The following is an 18,985-nucleotide window of genomic DNA, read 5'->3' as shown; positions in this document are numbered from 1 at the left end:
GGCACAGGACCCGACACATCAGTGTGTTTTAATTTGTTTTATTCTGATGTAATTTTGACTGCTGCGGCTGTCGATTTTATTTGTTTCTTGTTTTATTTTTCTGTATCAGTAGGCACCATAGAGATTGATTCTTTTAGTATTTTAACCCTTTTTTTTATACATATATATTGTCGCAGACGGTGAAGGCGCTGCAGGGAAAACAAATCCTTTTTTTGTCTCACCGCTTTTGCATGCCCAGCGGTGGGCCTGAGTGAAGACGGCACTGAAGATTTGTCTTTTTTTATAGAGTTTTGCCCATTTGGGGTGATGTGAGTTGCCGTCCTTTATTAACCAGTGTATTATGTCGATTTGTTCTTAAACAGTTCCCCGCAGCGCTTGTCCCGTCTCACGGGCAATCATACAGTTTTATTGGTTTTAATAAGGTAAAGTTTTTAATTGTTTTTATGTGCCGCTGTTACACTGTTACTTTTATTTTGTATTAAAAATTAAATTCTTTTTTTAACTGACTGTGCGCCTACGGCTCTGTCCTATTTTAAATAGGGACCTACCACGGGTCACACATGTATAGCAGATACTTATAAATATAACTATTGAAATATGCTGGTTGAGTCAATCATGCAATAGAATTTAATTGCATGGGAAATATCTGAAGTGCTTTGTGTGTGTGTGTGTGTGTGTGTGTGCGTGTGTGTGCACTCCAGTGCTGCCAGTATGGAGGGAGATCCTCTCTCAGCCCTGTGTACTCCTGCTTTTGTGGTGGATGTGGACAAAGCGAAGAGGAATGCCCAGAGGATGATCGAGCGCTGCCAGAAACTGGGAGTCCAGCTTCGTCCACACATGAAGACCCACAAAACCCTGTATGGATTCATACGCTCATGCATAGACACGCACACAGCACGTGCTTACAGACTTGCTGTGTATACAGGATTCTGATGAGGTCTCTGTGTGTGTCTAGTGAGTGTGCTGACATTATGACGGGTGGATCACAGAGGTGCATAGTGGTTTCCACCCTGGCAGAGGGTGAACACAGCTTCTCATCAGTTTAATACAGATTATAGCCTTGGGCTAATTTCCATCTGCAGACCCTCTGGCAGGTTGGTGTTACACACAAGTTAGTAAAAACATACAGAGACAACAATAACAGGACAAAAACAGTGATCACATTAAATTAGAACAAACAATGACAAGAAGAGTGGAAAACAGAGGACAATACAGATAACAATAACGGAAACACATCAGTTATATTGCACAAACCCCACACATGCCCTGACTGTCCTGATATTGCACTGACCCATTACACTAATAGTTGTTTCCCTTTTTGTAATACACTAACTCTTTTTCACGTCCAACATAAAGCATGATTAATTAAACATGATCACATGTTTGCGTGTGCCTCAGCCACCCTTCTAAGTGACTCTTAAAGATAAGGAGACTTGCACTTTCCCTCACTGACAGGGGAAGAGTATTCCAGAAGTTCAATGCAATGACAAAGTTCAGACCTTAACCTGATGGAAATCCGTTGGTGCGACCTTAAGAGAGATGTGCGTAAACAAATACCCCCAAACTTCAATAAACTGAAGCAACATTGTAAAGAAGAGTGGACCGAAATTCCTCCACAGTGATATGAAACAGCAATAAAATCATACAGAACACCATTGCTTCAAGTTATCAAATCAAATCACTTTTATTGTCACGTAACATGTGCAGGTACACTGGTACAGTACATGTGAGTGAAATTCTTGTGTGCGAGCTTCACAAGCAACAGAGTTGTGCAAAAATACAATAACGTAAAACAAGCAAAATATAAGAATGGCTAAATCTGAGACTAATAAATATATGTACAATATATAATAGTATATGCATTACTGGATGTGTATACTAAATATGTTTTTCTACGTGTGTGTGTGTGTATACATATTTTACAAATTAAATAGAGTAAACAATAAAATAAAATATACAGAGGTTTGTAGTTGGATATTGTGCAAAACAGTGGCATTAATGTACAGTATGTAGTGCATAATGTTGAAGTTCCAGTAGTGGAGGTGAGGTGTCTATGAAGTGTTCAGCAGTCTGATGGCCTGATGGAAAAAGCTGTCTCTCAGTCTGCTGGTACGGGACCGGATACTGCAAAACCTCCTTCCTGATGGAAGTAGTCTGAACATTTGATGGCTGGGGTGACTGGAGTCCTTGATGATCCTCGACGCTTTCCTCAGGCACCGCTTCCTGTAGATGTCTTGGAGGGAGGGAAGCTCACCTCCAATTATCAGCTCAGAGCACCGCACTACTCTCTGGAGAGCTTTGCGGTTGTAAGCGGTGCTGTTGCCGTACCAGGTGGTGATGCATCCGGTGAGGATGCTCTGAATGGCACAGCGATAGAAGGTCCTGAGGATGCGGGGGCTCATGCCGAATCTTTTCAGTCTCCTGAGAAAGAAGAGGCGCTGCTGCGCCTTCTTCACTGTTTTGTTTATGTGTACTGACCACGTAAGGTCCTCAGCCAGATGTACACCAAGGAAGCGGAAGCTGCTCACTCTCTCCACAGCAGCGCCGTTGATGGTGATGGGGGTGTGTACTTCTCTGCACCTCCGGAAGTCCACTATCAACTCCTTTGTCTTTGCGACATTGAGGGTGAGATGGTTGTCTTGACACCAGTGGGTCAGGGCGCTGACCTCCTCCCTGTAAGCCGTCTCATCACCGTTGGTGATAAGACCCACCACTGTAGTGTCATCCGCAAACTTCACAATGATGTTGGAGTTGTTAGTGGCCGTGCAGTCATGGGTGTAGAGTGAGTAAAGGAGAGGGCTCAGTACACACCCCTGTGGTGCACCAGTGTTCAGTGTGATTACTGCCAAAGGTGCTGCAGGTTTCTCTGTGCTGCTTTTTTTTTTGGGGGGGGGGAGTCACTTGGGGAACAGTTTCAGGCCTTTATTGGCCAAGCTATCTATGATAGAGATGCAAAATCTATAGATTTGAACAATCATACTGAAAATCAAATGTTCAAAATGTAAATTTGGTGACAGGTTAACTGAAAGCTTGAAATGTTTATTCTGACAGGGAATCCGTGTCTGAGATTTGAATATTTAACCTTAAAGGGCTGTTTTCATATATGGAGGCAACGGGATTGTAAAGCATTGAGTTTCATTTTTGGTTAGTGCATCGGCATAATTATTCTGGCACCAAGCAGCGATGTGACCTGTGGATTACTGCAGGATAAAATAATACTTCCGGGCCCAGCTTTCAAAGTAAAAGCAGTTGTGGGAAACTGGCAAATGCTTTATTTCCATCAGCATTTAAAAAAGCTAAAGAATAAATAAATAAATAAAAAGGGTGGGCGGTGCACTGGATGAATGATAAAACGACTCTGTGAAGACAAAACAAAGCTATAAAAATGTCCACGTGCACAGACATGCACACAAAAACTGCCTGACTCCTTGCTGGCTGTAACTCACCGCGCGTGATCACCTGTAATGTTCTTTAATAAGACGAACACGTGACCATTCTGATAGCTGTGTGCCATTTAAATTAGCATAGCTCACCAGCCATCATGGAAAACCGATAACAACACAGTGGGGGGTCGCTTCACATTCTAACTTTAAACGAAGGATTTTAAAACTATTTGGTGTGGGTTAAAGCAGTGCACCAGTAGGCTATACGTTTCACATCCACACAACTTTCACTGAATCACAACAACAGAGGATCGTCGTTGTGTGTATAGCGGTTGCTAGGTAACGCTAGAGCTAAGTTCCGCCGTCATCCCGGATGTGGGCGGAGCTTAGCGCTAGAATCTCTTTGATCCTTTGATGTCTTATGTGACGTTGCGTTAGAAAAATCCTTAAGTAGGGGTTAGTTACCCTTTCAGTTTAGTAAGAAGCATCGTTTCACAGCCGAGCGTATCAGTTAACAGAAAACATGAATACAAATACAGAGATGAATCCTTTGACTGAAGTTAGCGAAAATATAAAATCCAGAATTAGACACTTCCTTATGAAGATCACAGAAGAACAGTGGAATGCACTGAAAAAAGGGAGCTCAGATGAACACACCAAGCAGGTACTTGGCATGTTTACATCTGAATTGTTTCATATCACCATGTCTGAAGTCATGCCAATGATTAATGACTTTGAGTGTGATGTCGACCCAGGGGAGAGTGTCAACTTGGGGGAGACGAGTTTACAGGGAGTCGGGGAGAAATCGACGCACTGTGCGTGCTGCCCCAGTTCGTGCACCCAGCACATGAATCGGGAGGATCCACAGTTAGCTGATCTGGTATCAGATTCAGAATTAGCAGAGGGGCCAAAAAATGGACCAGTGGCTGAGCCCACCAAGGACTCCAAAGCTCAACTTTTGGACCAACAGCTGCTCGTTAAAGAGCTCATAAATGCTGTAATTGCACGCGCCTCGAGAAAGGCAATGGTGCCGCCAACAGATTTAATTCAACAGCAACTCTTCCCGGCTCTGTGGGCGCAAATTAAAGAAAAAACTCTAAACATCAAACAAAATAGAGTGAAAAGTCTTGAAAAAGCAATTTTCAAAGACATTACAAAGGTCTTGGATATTCCACCTAATCTCGTTATCATTGCGCTACCACTAGCTCAAGAAGTGGTCATTTCTGTATTCAAAGATCACCTCTTCCGAAAGAAGCGAAGCCTACTTAGAAGGCTATTCGCTTGGTTTGGAAAAACTGAAGATGATGGAGACCAGCCATCAGAAACTAAGAAGATCGCCAAAACACTTTTACAGGACTTTAAAGCTAATATATTTCCAATACCGGAGGAAAACTCACCATCTGGTGTTAGAAGCAGCTCTTATGATGCTGACCAAAAAGAGCTTGTGAGCACACTTATTCATGCTGTGCTCTCACATGCTGCAAAACCTTCCCACCACAAACCTTCAGTTAAACTTCACAAACTACTCTTTGACAAGGTGATGTCTGATTACCGCATCAAAGACCTGCATATTAATAAAAAAAAATTAAAAGGTCTCGATGAGGCCATTTACCAAGAGCTCCGCAACAAAGCATTCTGTGAAGACAAGCACTTGATCGTATTACTGAATGACAGGGACCCAGTATTGCAAAACTTGACGATCGATATAATTAAAAAGCACTTGATCGAGTTGATGGAGAATCCAGCCCTTAGCGCTGCTGAAGTAGTTCAAAAATACAGGTCTTCTGTGGAAGTCTGTATTGAGGACTTGGTGAAGCATGTCGTTGAATATGCCGAGATACCCTGCTCTCCTGAAAAAGCCGATGCCATCTCCAAACGGCTGTTCGGTAAAGTTTGGCCGCGAATCAAAAAAATTCAAATCCCCGCTGAATATGTGACATTCCTCAGTGACATGGTCTACAAGTCTCTCATAGAGAAATGGAAAGACCCAGCTATGATTCTGATATTAATGTCATCGGAACACAAATACGTTTATGATCTCATTATTCAGGTCTTCAGAGAGCATGCCATAACTATATTGGAAAGTGAACCTTTCATCACAAGCTTCTTTTCCTCTGTGGGTTCAAGCTACGGGTTCGCACACAGACAAAACAAAATGAATGTTCTGTAAGCAATCCATCAGGATTGACTGTAAATATTTATTTAAAAGTATTTGGACAGTTTAAGTGTATTAGTTGACATCAAACTCTTTAAATTGGCTAACAAGTCATTTTATAAACCCCACGACCGGCCGAGGCAGATGGCCGCCCCTCACTGAGCCTGGTTCTGCCGGAGGTTTCTTTCTTTTAAAAGAAAGTTTTTCCTTTAAAAGAAAGTTTTTCCTCCCCACTGTCGCCGAGTGCTTGCTCAGAGGGAATTGTCAGATTATCGGGTTTTGTTTTTTGTCAACTAATACACAGCTTATCTTATTGGGCACTCTAAATTGATTTTTTTAATTAATAAAATCCTAAAAAGATTATATTGTGAATATTGCCTGTTTTTATTGTCACACAAATGTCTACATTTTCAGCCTAGACTGAACACGTGTGTGTGTCATTGTATTCAATCAAAGATTTTAGTAGCAACTATTGTATATGGCAGATGTTTTACTCTGATTACACACAGCCTCTGTAGGAGTAGGTCACAGATAACAGGTATTCATTTGTAAATTTGACCTCTGACCTCACATTGATACAGGATGACAGGATATTTGTATGTAAACTATAATGTGATATTTAGAATCCACATATATCCACATATATTGGTATATAATCTCCTAAATGTTGCCAAACTGACCAATCTGTAAAGTTGAGGTTACCAAAAATTGTGTTGAAAGTCAGAACCCATCACATGGGTTAAATTACCATTAATGTTTGGGTTAAGATTTCTTCTTATTATAAAATTACATTTATAAAAACTAGATTCAAAACAGATTTTCTCAAAAAATCTTTTTATTGCCATATGATACCTGAACATAGACAGCAAATTCATAAAAATCTATCAATGAAAGTAAAATACAACTTTAAAAAAAGTATATAATTCATTATATTATATCCATTACTTCAAATCAGTCTTTTGGTTACAGCACATGCAAATGCATGTAAACACAGATGAAGACATGGTATGTAATGCCTGCTCTGTTCTTAGAGCAAATCAAATTTAAAAAAAAATCTCAACTTTAAAAAAATGATGAATTGATGATTACCTCAGCACATACATCAACACTTTGGAAAAGTGGCAAGAGGGAATCGCCCTCTAAGATCATTTCATGCACCTTTATGAGCAACATTTTACACTTACATCATAGCTAAATGAGCCCTCATTCATTTGATCATATTTGGTTCATGTCCTGGGATTCATCTGTTCCTGGGATAGATGACAGTGTGAAGGAATTCCCAAGCTGGGCGCATGACTCTGGGTAGCTTGCATCAAAAACAAAAAAATGCTTTGATGCAGCCATCAACAGACCTTAGGCTCCAAAACACGTTGCTTGCATTAACTGAACTTTCAAAACAGAGCTACCTTAAATTACACAAGTGAAACATATGTGTATTGTTTGTGTATTTATACACAAACACTCATATATATTCAAATGATTTAAAAAAAAGTCCATTTACCTGTTACTACCACACCAAATCTGGTCGTTAGTATTTCCTGGCTTGTGTAGCCACTATGATCCTGGAGCATTTCCATTGTGTTTTGGAGTTTGTACGTGCTTTGTCTCTAGGGGCCACCGTAAGTATACTTTTGTTTATTCACGCCACATAAAATCTAATAAATAAATTATAAAATACAAAAAAACTATTTACATTTCAACTTTTAACTTTTTAAATTTTTGCTTTTTCCTTTTAAACAAATTTCAAGTGAAACAACACAAAACACTGCAAACCACAGCACAATAAAACATAAATGAAAATATGCAAAACAAAAAGAAGATGCACATTCTCTGTCATATAGGTCTGGGATGATTTTTGGGAGAGTGTTTTCCTGCTTGGAATCGCATACATAGGATTCACTGCATGGATAAACTTTCTGAATCCTTTATCATCCGCAACTGAAAATAGTTGTGGATGATGACTATACCTTTCCAACGTGACGATGTTGTTTCTTGTTGTTGTCCCTGGCTCGCTATCTCTCTATTTCCCTCCCGCTCTGTTCCTGCTACTGTATTATATGCTACTATGCTACTATATTAGATGTTTTTTCTATGATTTATTTTATGATTTGCAAAAGGTTCTCCCTGAATGGACTTTTTTCATTATTTTTGACTCCTCGAGGACACCGTAGTAATGTGATCGGAACTTCATTGCAAAAACAGATTCGCTCTTTTGAAAAGGTAAACTGTGGTTTGTGTTGCATTTGTCTGCATTTTTTGTTGTTATTGTTGTTGTTTCCGATGCTTGTTAATGTGCTGATGGTTCCCTCACTGTTTCACAAACTCTATTATGCAGATTCGAAAGCAGTATGATTTTATTCTATCTATCGTTATGATGCACGATAATATTATCGGAAGGTCTTTATAGTACCAAAAAGAGGAGGAATAAAAAACTGCTTAAAGAGTGAATTGGATCACATACGATTTGATGAGTTGCAGTGCATTTGTTATGTTAGTGTTTAAGTTAGTGTTGTCAAAGTTCAAAGTGCGCTGCATTACATAATCAGACGTTGCAAAACTACACCCAAGTGTAATGAAGTTTACTTGCTGATTCATGCATGTATAGCAGATACTTATAAATATAACTGTTGAAATATGCTGGTTGAGTCAATCATGCAGTAGAATTTAATTGCATGGGAAATATCTGAAGTGCTTTGTGTGTGTGTGTGTGTGTGTGTGTGTGTGTGTGTGTGTGTGTGTGTGTGTGTGTGTGTGCACTCCAGTGCTGCCAGTATGGAGGGAGATCCTCTCTCAGCCCTGTGTACTCCTGCTTTTGTGGTGGATGTGGACAAAGCGAAGAGGAATGCCCAGAGGATGCTCGAGCGCTGCCAGAAACTGGGAGTCCAGCTTCGTCCACACATGAAGACCCACAAAACCCTGTATGGATTCATACGCTCATGCATAGACACGCACACAGCACGTGCTTACAGACTTGCTGTGTATACAGGATTCTGATGAGGTCTCTGTGTGTGTCTAGTGAGTGTGCTGACATTATGACGGGTGGATCACAGAGGTGCATAGTGGTTTCCACCCTGGCAGAGGCCTTTTTCTATGCTGACCATGGATACGAGGACATCCTCTATGCCTACTCTATTCCCTTTGATAAGGTTCTCTCAGCTCACACTTTAAATGTGTCCTTGTTTTATATTCTGTGAAATCATAAAAGCTGTAAAACATTAGAAATGGAAAAATATATTATTAATAACTGAGCCTGCTGAAAATGTATCAACTATGAATCATACTTAGTAATATTATCACTAGCAACAATACATATATGTAAATATATGATACATGTATATCGCCATAGCACTTGCATGTAAAATAGCTCCAGTTCTATGCCATTACTTTGACATAATTTCTCATTACTTTTATATTTGTTAGTTGTTAATGTCCCAGCTGTGCTCTCTGTGCCATTTCTAATGTATGTCTCTGTGTGTCTTTAGGTAGAGCGTTGTGCAGCCCTGTCAGAGAGACTGGATCTCTTCCAGATTTTATTGGACCATCCTGATGCTTTGGAGCAGCTCCGAAAAAGACCCCTGAAAGATGGCCGGCAGTGGCACGTCTGGCTCAAACTCGACTGTGGCAATGGGAGAGGTAAACGTGCAGGGAAACCGCAATAGATTTAATCATAAGTGCCTGAGCTACACTTCACTTCTCTGTTAACACGAGGATTGATCATGTGTCGGCTCTTTGTCATAGCTGGCGTCCTGCACTCGGAGCCAGGAGCGCTCAAACTGGCTGAAGCCATCGCTAAGACGGAGGGCGTGGAACTGACAGGAGTGTACGCCCACTGTGGGAATACCTATTACTGCACAGGAGTTGAGCAAATACAAGCTGTTGCCCAGGAAACCACCAAACTGACTCTGCAGTTCATGGAAAAGTAAGCTGAAAGCTTAAAAAAATACACTGACTCATTAAAGCTGCTCTAATCAATAATTTTATCTCACTGGCTATTTAAGAACGCACACGACATAACAGCTGTTGCTCATACTCTTGAAAATTAGTTTTTATGAGCAATTTTAACATCTTTGTTTTGGTTTCACAGCCCACAGGTTTTTTGTATTGAGTCACGCAGCTTTGTTTCCAGAAGCAACAAATAAATCATACATCATATCTAAAAATGATGTATCCCATGTTTTGCACCAGACTGTAAACATGTTTCTGCTCTAAATTTGAGCATTTTCTCATGGGTGTGATTGACTCTCTTTTGGAGCCACCTGGGAGAATAATTCTGCATTTCAACTGGTTTTTTGTTTGTTTGTTTTGGGATTTTTTTGTGTCAGACTGAGGGCTGTTGGCATCACCTGTAAGTCGAGCATTGGCTCCACCCCTTCCTGTAGCCACCCAGTCAAAGACATGGCGCAGCTGAGCGAGGTCCACCCAGGAAACTACGTCTTCTATGGTGTGTACACATAGACCCACTGTTTGCTAGTTTAAAGGTGACGTGTAAAATCCACTTTTTCATTATTTGTTGTGTATATTCAATATCCCCAGCGTGACTCAGTAAACGTGACAAAGACCATGCCCTTTGACTTCACATCAGATGGGAAGCGTAGAATCAAAAGAGCCCTTTGCCCTATAAAAACAGTCCCCGACAGTACTGTCCTCTTAAGGTCATGATATAGCTGCCTCTTAGTTTTGTCTGCTTGCCCGACATGTTTCTAGTTGACTTCGGGACCCGACAACGTTTAAAGCTACAGGCGGTGAAACAGCCTGTTTGGAGCGGAGGTTTATTAAACAGTCTATAGGTATGGCAGGATAAATGACCTTATTGTTATTTTGAGCTGAGGAATAGTCGGGAGACATGTCACACTTAAAATATATTTTTCAAAAGGGCCTTTAAATAACAATTTCTTTTAAATGTATGTTTGTGGCATGCAGATGTGCAGCAGTCTATGATTGGCTCATGCTGTCTGGAGGACGTGGCTGTGAGGGTTCTCACAAGAGTCATCGGTCACTGTCCACACAGGAACCAGCTCCTGATTGACTGTGGATGGGCTGGAATTAGGTGGGTTCAACTTCATTCAATGGGAGCTAATACCTATCCCCTAAGTTCTGTTTTTGTTTTACTCATCACTGCTATCATCAGTGTAAGCTCTGTTTTGGAACAACCATGTAACTTAACCTTTCACCTACTCTTGCTTGTCTCTCTCAGTTTGGACGGAGCTGGAAAACTTCCCACTGGATACGCTGTGATCGAGGGGCTTCCAAACCTCAAGTAATGCTTTAGAAAAAATAAAAAAAACTCAGTCTATTTTAGTATCTTTTTTCTCTTTTACTCTCAGTACCAATGTTAAATGTGACTGGCGTGTCCCTCCAGGTTGTTGTCTATGACCCAGGAGCATGGACGAGTGGAGCCCATCTCAGGACAACTGGACTACAGCAAATACCCCCTGGGCTCTCTGCTCACACTGATTCCCTACCACGTTAGTACTGAATGATTTATAGCACATCTTATTGACACATCAGTTTTATTGTACATTTTCCTGTTGTCAGACAATGCCTTTTTTCTGCAGTCATGTGCAACAGCAGCGATGCATCCTGTGTACCATGTACACTCCAAGGGTCGTCTGGTAGGGAAGTGGATGCCCACTCGCGGGTGGTGAAGAGCTGGACGATGTCTCCCCCTTCTTGTCTCTTTGGGACAGATGAGATATATAGAGACTCATTCCAAATTATTTACACATTAGAAACACATACAGCGATTCCTTCTTTGTTAGTGAGATGTGCCATCTTGATGGTAAAACATAATTAATGAAAATATTCTTACTGTGGGCTTCAGAAGTTTCATACTGTAACAGAAACCATGTTCCACTAATGTTATGTCTTTAAAATTAATTTTTGTGTTCTGCACCTGTTTTGTCACTTTTTCACTGCCTACCTAGTGATGACTTCATAGAAAGTCATATCACTTGTGCTATAAGCTATTAATACCAATGCTAATAAATGTGTATGAATGACCTTTTATATACAACTGCAAACTTTTGTGATTTATTTTTTCTATCAAAATAAAAAATTTCTTGGCCCCCTTTAATCTTCTATTTTTCTGTAATCTATGAATAAATAAGTGCCAGCGTTTGAACGGACACGTAAAAAATATCTTTGTGATAAATGTTATTTTTTTAATATTACAGAAAATACATCATTCGCATTAATAGTAACCTACATTACTTATTGAAAATATAATAATTAATCAGTCGGTAAAAACCCTTCCCCTGTAGGGTTTTAGCCGCACAGACTGAGCTGATGTTCGAAGTGCATTTTGGGAAATGTGGTTTTAGCTGGAAGCAGCGTTCCAGTTGGCCATTGAATGACCTTTCACTTGTCACGTGGTTTAAAAACTTCTGCGGGATGGCGCGGAAACTTGTCCCAGCAGCACACTGCCGTGCTGTCACTGTGTGAAAGTTGTGTTTACATTTTTGTGTGGCGGTACTGACGCTGTACAGTAAGTTGTGTCGCTTTAGACGCGTTTTTGTTTCTGTTTTTATTTCCCACTTTTATTTGGACTTTCGGCGTGTGGCCGCTGATTGAAGCAGGGCTGCTTCTCGCTGTTTGAGAAGAATGGCCGCCCCACACTGTTCGTGAATAGAAACGGACTGACTGAAAACCTGCGTTAGCATCTACACCTCTGAAAAGCAAATTATATGTTGTAGTGTTACGAGCAACTAACTAAAGTCGCGCTGGTTGTCGTTGTTATCTTTAGTCATGAGTGTGCTGGAGGTGAAGTTCATCGGGGATGGCGATGTCCTGGAGCACATCGTGGACAAGCAGGATGGTATGGATGCTCTGCTACTGTAGAAATGTTAGTTTACGAGCACTTCTGTGTATCTCTGACTCCGCTTTCCGTACTGTGCGTACCTCCATAAGGTGCGCAGAGCATCGCCGGGTCCGTTCAGAAGATGGTAAAGTTTAAGAGCCCGGCTGGACGACGGGGATGCAGAGAGGATGCGGAACATGATGGAGATGAAAATGGAGTCCACGATGAGCAGGATTATGTCCAAGCTTTAGGAACAGATAACGCAGAAGGTGAGTGCTGAGCAGCGGTAATGACTTTCTTCACCGGGAGGTTTGTTTTCTTTGCAGACAGACCGTGATCAGCTGACGATGCTGCTGACTCAGGTTTACTGCTCTTTGTAGATTTACCCAAATACGTTTGGAAAAATGCACACAGATGTTGGCTGATTTTCTAAGTCTACACAGTCAAGCAAAGTACAAATGTGGAATTTAGCAAGTGCTGGTTCACCAGCTGAAATTCAATTTAGTGACAGATTGCATATAGTTAGCTCAAATCCCTACAAAAGCCTTGTAAAAAATATTCATGTCACAGAGGTACTTATGATTATGGCAGGAGACTTTCTGTACACCTCAGTTTCACTCCATTGCACACATTAAGTGTGTTTGTAAGAGTGACTATATCGCTGATATTGACATATTATATGCTTATCAATACTGGCATATAGGTTGTTTGATTACATGAGTTTAAAAATCTTTCTAAAATAATTTTTGGTGGGAAATTTGAACATCCATAATGCTGTGAAATTTTAGCTTTGTATAAATGCATGAAAAATATCTGAGGCTTTTTCTTTCTTCCTTTTTTAAATTCATTTTAAATTGACCAGTTTTCTCTTGGATTTACAGAAGATGAAGATGGCTTGTCAAGAGTGGCTGGATCCTCCATCTTTACCTTTCAGAAAGTCAAACGCAGCCACAGCATGGCCCAAACCGGTGAGAGCCTCCATTCTCTTCTCACATAGATCGGAAAACATTTGCACATTATACATCTCCTACCAGTTCTTTCTTTAGACACCGTATATGCTCATTTTTTGTTGCACACTTTTCATAAACAGCAAGTGAGCTGGCTCGGACTCCTGGAAAAAGCGTGAACTTCAGCGCGACTCCAAACTTTGAACCCTCAACCCCCAGTCGAACGGGGCGGAGTGAGTACAATAAACTTTCATCACCTTTTCCGTATACTCATCTTTTTGCTCATTTTCTCACAGTTAAGTATTTTCTTTTCTTCTATTTCAGACCTTAGAGGTGAAAGCAGAACACCACAGAAGGTGAGACCATAGAAACCTTTAAACTTCTTAAAGTCCAAAGCCAGCAACCTCTGGTGCCAACTTAAGAATTTTATTTTATTTTTACTTAACGGCAGAGCAAAAAGGTCCAGTTTGTCTCTACAACACCACACAGGCTCAGGAAGAGAATAGCAAGTGAGTCTGACTGGGAATAATTCAATTCATTCTAAGTAAAATTTCACCTTTCCTCTAATCTAAATGTTTTGTTTGTTTGTTTGTTTTTTAGCTCCAAGCTTGCGGTCAGACAGCGACAGCGAGCTTTCACCCTCTGACTCGGGTGAGGACGATGATGAAGATGGGCTGGAGGAAGAGCAGAAAGGAAAGAAAGAGGATAAAGAGAACGTGACCACCCCGAGAACTCCCAGTAAAGGTTTATCAGCAGCTCTCTACAAGACTCCTGCCAAGAAGAGCAAGAGCACGCCTGAACCTCAGAACCAGCCCAGTATGGTTGAGGAGTACTTCGAAGCTCACGGCAGCTCGAAAGTGTTGACGTCAGACCGAACTCTGGAGCGTTTGAACACCCCTAAACTTGACAGGGTTTGTTTTTAACTGCATTTTGAAACATTGTAAATGAGCTGCTTTCCTAATAGATTTAGTGTGAATTTATCTTTATTTTTGCAGGAAACGTTGGTCCGACTTCTGGAGGGGAAACAATCCTGCTACTCAAAAGAGATCCAGCAGCTGCACGACAAACACAGAATCCACTTTAGCAAATGGATGTTACAGTTACAGTAAGTGAGGTTGCAACGTAGTTGTGTGAATTTTCTGGTGTTTTAAGAGCAGTACAAAGTGTCTGTGCCTGTCTGTGTGTAGGCTGGGATTCAGCGTGCTGGTCTACGGTCTGGGGAGCAAAAAAGCTCTGCTGGAAGACTTCAGGGAGTCTCATCTGTCGCAAGAAATTCACCTTGTGGTTAATGGATTTTTCCCTTCCATTACTCTTAAATCAGTCAGTATACACACACACATGAAAATATTTTGCATAAATTGCATAATAAAATAAATATCCCTGATCATGAAAATTAAATTCTCACAGATATTAAACGCGCTGACGTGTGAGGTTCTGGATCACCAGGGAACTTTCCGAACCCCCTCGGACCAGATCCAGTTTATCTCCCAGACCTTAAAAGACAGTAAGCCCATCAAACTCCTGTGCATCCCAAGCATGTGTGGTTGTACCGCATGTTTTACACCAATGTCCTCACAGGCCCAGATCTGCACGTGTACCTGCTCATCCATAATATAGACGGACCCATGCTGCGAGGAGAGAAGACCCAGAGTGCACTGGGGCAGCTGGCATCCCTGCCAAACTTGCACATGGTGGCTTCTTTAGACCACATCAATGCTCCACTGGGTGGGTGTTCATAATAGTCTGCACTGAGGTGGTAATTCTGTTGAAATCTATCCTGAATACATCCTGCTTGTTTTCAGTGTGGGACCAGTTTAAGCAGAGCCAGTTTAACTGGCTGTGGTGGGAATGTGTGACATTCCAGCACTACTCGGAGGAGACATCGTATGAAAACTCCCTCCTGGTGCAGCAGACTGGCGCTCTGGCTCTGTCCTCCCTCACACATGTGCTTCGCAGCTTAACACCCAATGCAAGGTAACTCCAAAGACCTACTGTTTTTAATCTTCTGTCTAAATGAACAAGGAGAGAGCCATGGGAGGATCTTAATGAGGTGCTAATGAGTTATTGAAATACTAGGATCTAAATATGACATATCAGATGAGAAATATTAGCTCGCATATTAGCTTCCTTGTGATTCCTCCCAGTCCACTCCACAAAATCATCCAATAGTGTTTTGCACTCCTGCCCATCACTAATACAGTGGTGTAAAAAGTGTTTACCCTCTTCCTAATTTCCTATTTATATGTTTGTCCCACTTAAAGTTTTCAGATCATAAAACAAATTTCAATATTAGACAAAGATAAAACAGGTGAATACAAAATGCACTTTCAAAATCAAGGTTTTCTTTATTAAGGGGAAAAAAAATCCAATCCCACTTAAATAGGACCTTCCTGACAATGTGGAGCAGACTAGAAGATCCTCAAAAGCCAGTCATCACGCCACAATCCAAGGAAATTCAGGAACAAATGAGAAATGAAATAATTCAGATCTCTCAGTCTGGAAGAGGTGGGACCTGTGGGACTCCAGCAAACCACAGTGAGAGCTGTTATCCACAAATGGCAAAAAAACATGGAACAGTGGTGAACCCTCCCAGGAGTGGCCGGCCTACCAAAATTACCCCAAGAGCACCGCATCCAAGAGGTCACAAAAGATCCCAGAACAACATCCAAAGAACTGCAGGCCTCACTTGCCTCAGTTAAGGTCAGTGTTCATGACTCCACCATGAGGAAGAGACTGGGCAAAAATGGGCTGCATGGCAGAGCTCCAAGACGAAAACCACTGCTGAATAAAAGGAACGTAAAGGCTTGTTTCAGTTTTCCCAGATGATCCCCAAGACTTTTGGAAAAATACTCTGTGGACTGAAAATAGAATAGAATAGAATTCAACTTTATTGTCATTGCACATGCACAGGTACAGGGCAACGAAATGCAGTTTGCATCCATCCAGAAGTGCTTTAGTGATATAGATATATTACAATATATATTAGCAATAATATAGATATGTAAGTATATTACAGAAATGGGTCTATTATGGTATGTTATAATGTACACGGTATGAAGTATGTTGTGAATATTCTATAACTATAAGTATGTACAGGCTGTAGTGAGTACAAGCTATGTACAGGTTATGAACAGGATATAAATATGAAAAAAAAAAAACACTATACAGAAATCTGAGATATACAGTTATACAGAAATGTGAACTATGCAAGTTATAAACAGTTGTAGGATTAAAAATTATCGTATGTACAGAATGATTATTTACACAGAGCTATACAGTAGTGCAGTTAAGATAAGTGAGATATGTGGATCATTTCTACAGAGGCTAGTGGTTGTGAGTGGTGGTTCAGTCCATGACAAAAGACAAAAGTTTAACTTTTCTGGAAGGTGTGTGTTCCATTACATCTGGTGTAAAAGTAACACAACATATCAGAAAAGGAAAATCATACCAACAGTATGGTGGTGGAAGTGTGATCCTCTGGGGCTGTTTTGCTGCCTCAGGACCTGAAAGACTTACTGTGGTAAATGGAACCATAAATCCTGCTGTGTACCAAAACATACTGAAGGAGAATGTCCGGCCATCTTTTCATGACCTCAAGCTGAAGAACACTTGGGATCTGCAGCAGGATAATGATCCAAAACGCACCAGCAAGTCCACATCCAAATGGCTTCAGAAAAACAAAATGAAGACTGACCTGAATCCGATACAGATGCTGTGAAATTACCTGGCTGAATTTACAACAATTCTGCAAAGATGATTGAACCAAAGCCTCGGTCAGCAGTCACAGGCTGGGATGAGATGAACGTGTTTACTGACATTTCCTGTAGCTTGTCTCTGAGTAGCAGTGGCTGAAATATATTAAAGGCACTTGAGAAATCAAAGAAAGGTTATCTTCACCACGCAGCTGTTATTATCTAGTTGGGAGTAAATCTAGATGATTGCAATCATTCATCCACTCCCAGATTTGGGCTGTATCCCAATTCAGGGTCTTCAGCCTTAAAGTACGCAGCCTTAACGGTCCTCAAGGGCCGCGTACTCAAAGACCGCTAAGTGCAAGGCTTGTGAAATGAGACTGTCTAGCCTCCGTCGCGCTGCCCAGGTTGCCTAGCAACCATGATACTAACAGCTGGAAACGTTTCATACAGCTTTGTTTGACAGAAATGAAGGAGAAAATCTTTTGTTCATTTGTTTGTTTGTTTCTACATGAGCTTTGATCATTCTCTGTAAGATTAAGCTCAGCTATTGAACGGCGTATATTTTAAAGTAAAGGCTTTGAAACCAAGTTGGTACAAACGTCACTAATGTCACATAACTGCCGACATGTGGCCAACAGGAATGTTTTAATGTTCTTCGTTAGTAAACATTTGCACATAAATAAGTGACATAATATTCAGTACTTACTTAGTTTACTCTTCAGGCGCCCCTCATCCGCCGTTTTTTTTCGGCAAAATTATCCACACCCACCGCCGCGCTATGCATTCTGGGATGTGTTGGGCCACGAAGTCTACACCGCCACATCCTTAAAATTCAGGGAAATGAAGGACGCATTTGAGGGCCGCATTTCAAGCAGCCTTCGAATTGGGACAGCCTTCGTCGCGTCGCTGTGACGTAATCGGCCTTAAAATGCGGCCTTTAAGGCTGCAGACCCTGAATTGGGATACAGCCTTGGTCTGTGTGCAAACTGCAGAAGGTCAACAGGTGTTTTCATCTGTGGTCTTAGATGGGCCCAGACCAGTTTCAAAAAACTGCATGTACAGACTCAACAGTCAAATCTTATTGTGAGAAGTGCTTCAAAACTTTTAGCTTTTCAAAGCTTTTAAAGAGTTTATGAAGCTTTTATTTCAAGAGTGACAACACAGCAAGTGTTTTTCTACCAGGACACTGAAGCCAAGAAAAATAGTAAGTATATACTCATAGGGAATGTGGTTGTTTGTTGTTGAGAATGATAGTTTCTTTTGGCTTAAGGGCAGCACAACCATTGTCTTTGCTGTGACTTTATTCACTCATTTCCGATTTCTGTTCGAGTCTGACGTCTCTCGTTATGTACAGAGCTGTTGGGGGAAAAAAAACTTAACTGCTTGTTTTTCTTTTTGCAGAGGAATCTTTAAACTGCTGGTCAAGTTCCAGCTGGAAAACAAAGATAATCCTTCATACACAGGTGCATTCACATTTGGCTTTTATGTCTCCGTTTTCTAGTGCAGTTTGTAATCACAGTTTGTCCTCTGTGCAGGATTGTCATTCCAGGATTTCTACCAGCGATGTCGAGAGGCATTCTTGGTGAACTCTGACCTCACGCTGAGGACTCAGCTGACCGAGTTCAGAGACCACAAACTGATACGGACACGCAAGGTGGACTTCCACTTTAGAATTCCCCAACTCTCATTCATTAAGTGTCTGCAGTACCTGGTGCTTATCACATTTATTTGCTTTGCTTCAGGGAGCAGATGGAGTAGAGTACCTGATTGTTGCTGTGGATGCAAGCACACTGATGGATTTCCTGGAGAACGAAGAGGGTGACTGAGTGGACGAGACTTCAGACTTATGAATCATCTCTTCTCTGCAGATGTGCAGCAGCACAGTTACATTTGAATAAGATGTGAGCCCCAGGGTTCTGAACAGTTTAAATTATAGATTAAATGTATTTTTTTGTACCTCTGACATTCACATATACAGCCAACATCTATGTAAATAAAAACATTTAAAG

At 41.1% G+C, this 18,985-nt stretch overlaps 2 protein-coding genes and 1 pseudogene across 3 annotated transcripts; all 3 read left to right on the top strand.

Moving 5' to 3' along the window:
• Positions 1-3,829: 3,829 nt before the first annotated feature.
• LOC148097809 (uncharacterized) lies at positions 3,830-5,901 on the top strand (annotated as a pseudogene).
• Positions 5,902-7,693: 1,792 nt separating this feature from the next.
• Positions 7,694-11,611, top strand: zgc:162816 (D-serine dehydratase). Its single transcript, XM_087831613.1, has 10 exons — positions 7,694-7,758; positions 8,301-8,456; positions 8,555-8,684; positions 9,021-9,171; positions 9,277-9,457; positions 9,861-9,979; positions 10,459-10,585; positions 10,733-10,795; positions 10,898-11,003; positions 11,094-11,611. The coding sequence occupies exons 2-10, from the start codon at positions 8,311-8,313 to the stop codon at positions 11,181-11,183; spliced, it is 1,113 nt and encodes a 370-aa protein (XP_087687739.1). The 5' UTR covers positions 7,694-7,758; positions 8,301-8,310; the 3' UTR covers positions 11,184-11,611.
• A 298-nt stretch (positions 11,612-11,909) lies between these two features.
• orc2 (origin recognition complex, subunit 2) lies at positions 11,910-18,971 on the top strand. Of its 2 annotated transcripts, none has more exons than XM_006802689.3 (16): positions 11,910-12,022; positions 12,281-12,352; positions 12,445-12,603; positions 13,216-13,302; positions 13,425-13,514; positions 13,606-13,637; positions 13,733-13,790; positions 13,882-14,192; positions 14,277-14,386; positions 14,469-14,601; positions 14,689-14,785; positions 14,860-15,006; positions 15,084-15,255; positions 18,378-18,439; positions 18,512-18,630; positions 18,719-18,971. In XM_006802689.3, the coding sequence occupies exons 2-16, from the start codon at positions 12,283-12,285 to the stop codon at positions 18,800-18,802; spliced, it is 1,731 nt and encodes a 576-aa protein (XP_006802752.1). In that variant the 5' UTR covers positions 11,910-12,022; positions 12,281-12,282; the 3' UTR covers positions 18,803-18,971. The 2 variants fall into 2 exon arrangements, with proteins under 2 accessions (XP_006802752.1, XP_006802751.1); XM_006802688.3 differs by having other exon boundaries at positions 11,921-12,189.
• Positions 18,972-18,985: the final 14 nt, after the last annotated feature.

The sequence above is a fragment of the Neolamprologus brichardi genome, chromosome 18 (assembly GCF_056152115.1).
Source record: "Neolamprologus brichardi isolate AB-2024 chromosome 18, ASM5615211v1, whole genome shotgun sequence".
Classification (NCBI taxonomy): domain Eukaryota; kingdom Metazoa; phylum Chordata; class Actinopteri; order Cichliformes; family Cichlidae; genus Neolamprologus; species Neolamprologus brichardi.
This window is presented reverse-complemented; position numbering and strand designations above follow the sequence as displayed.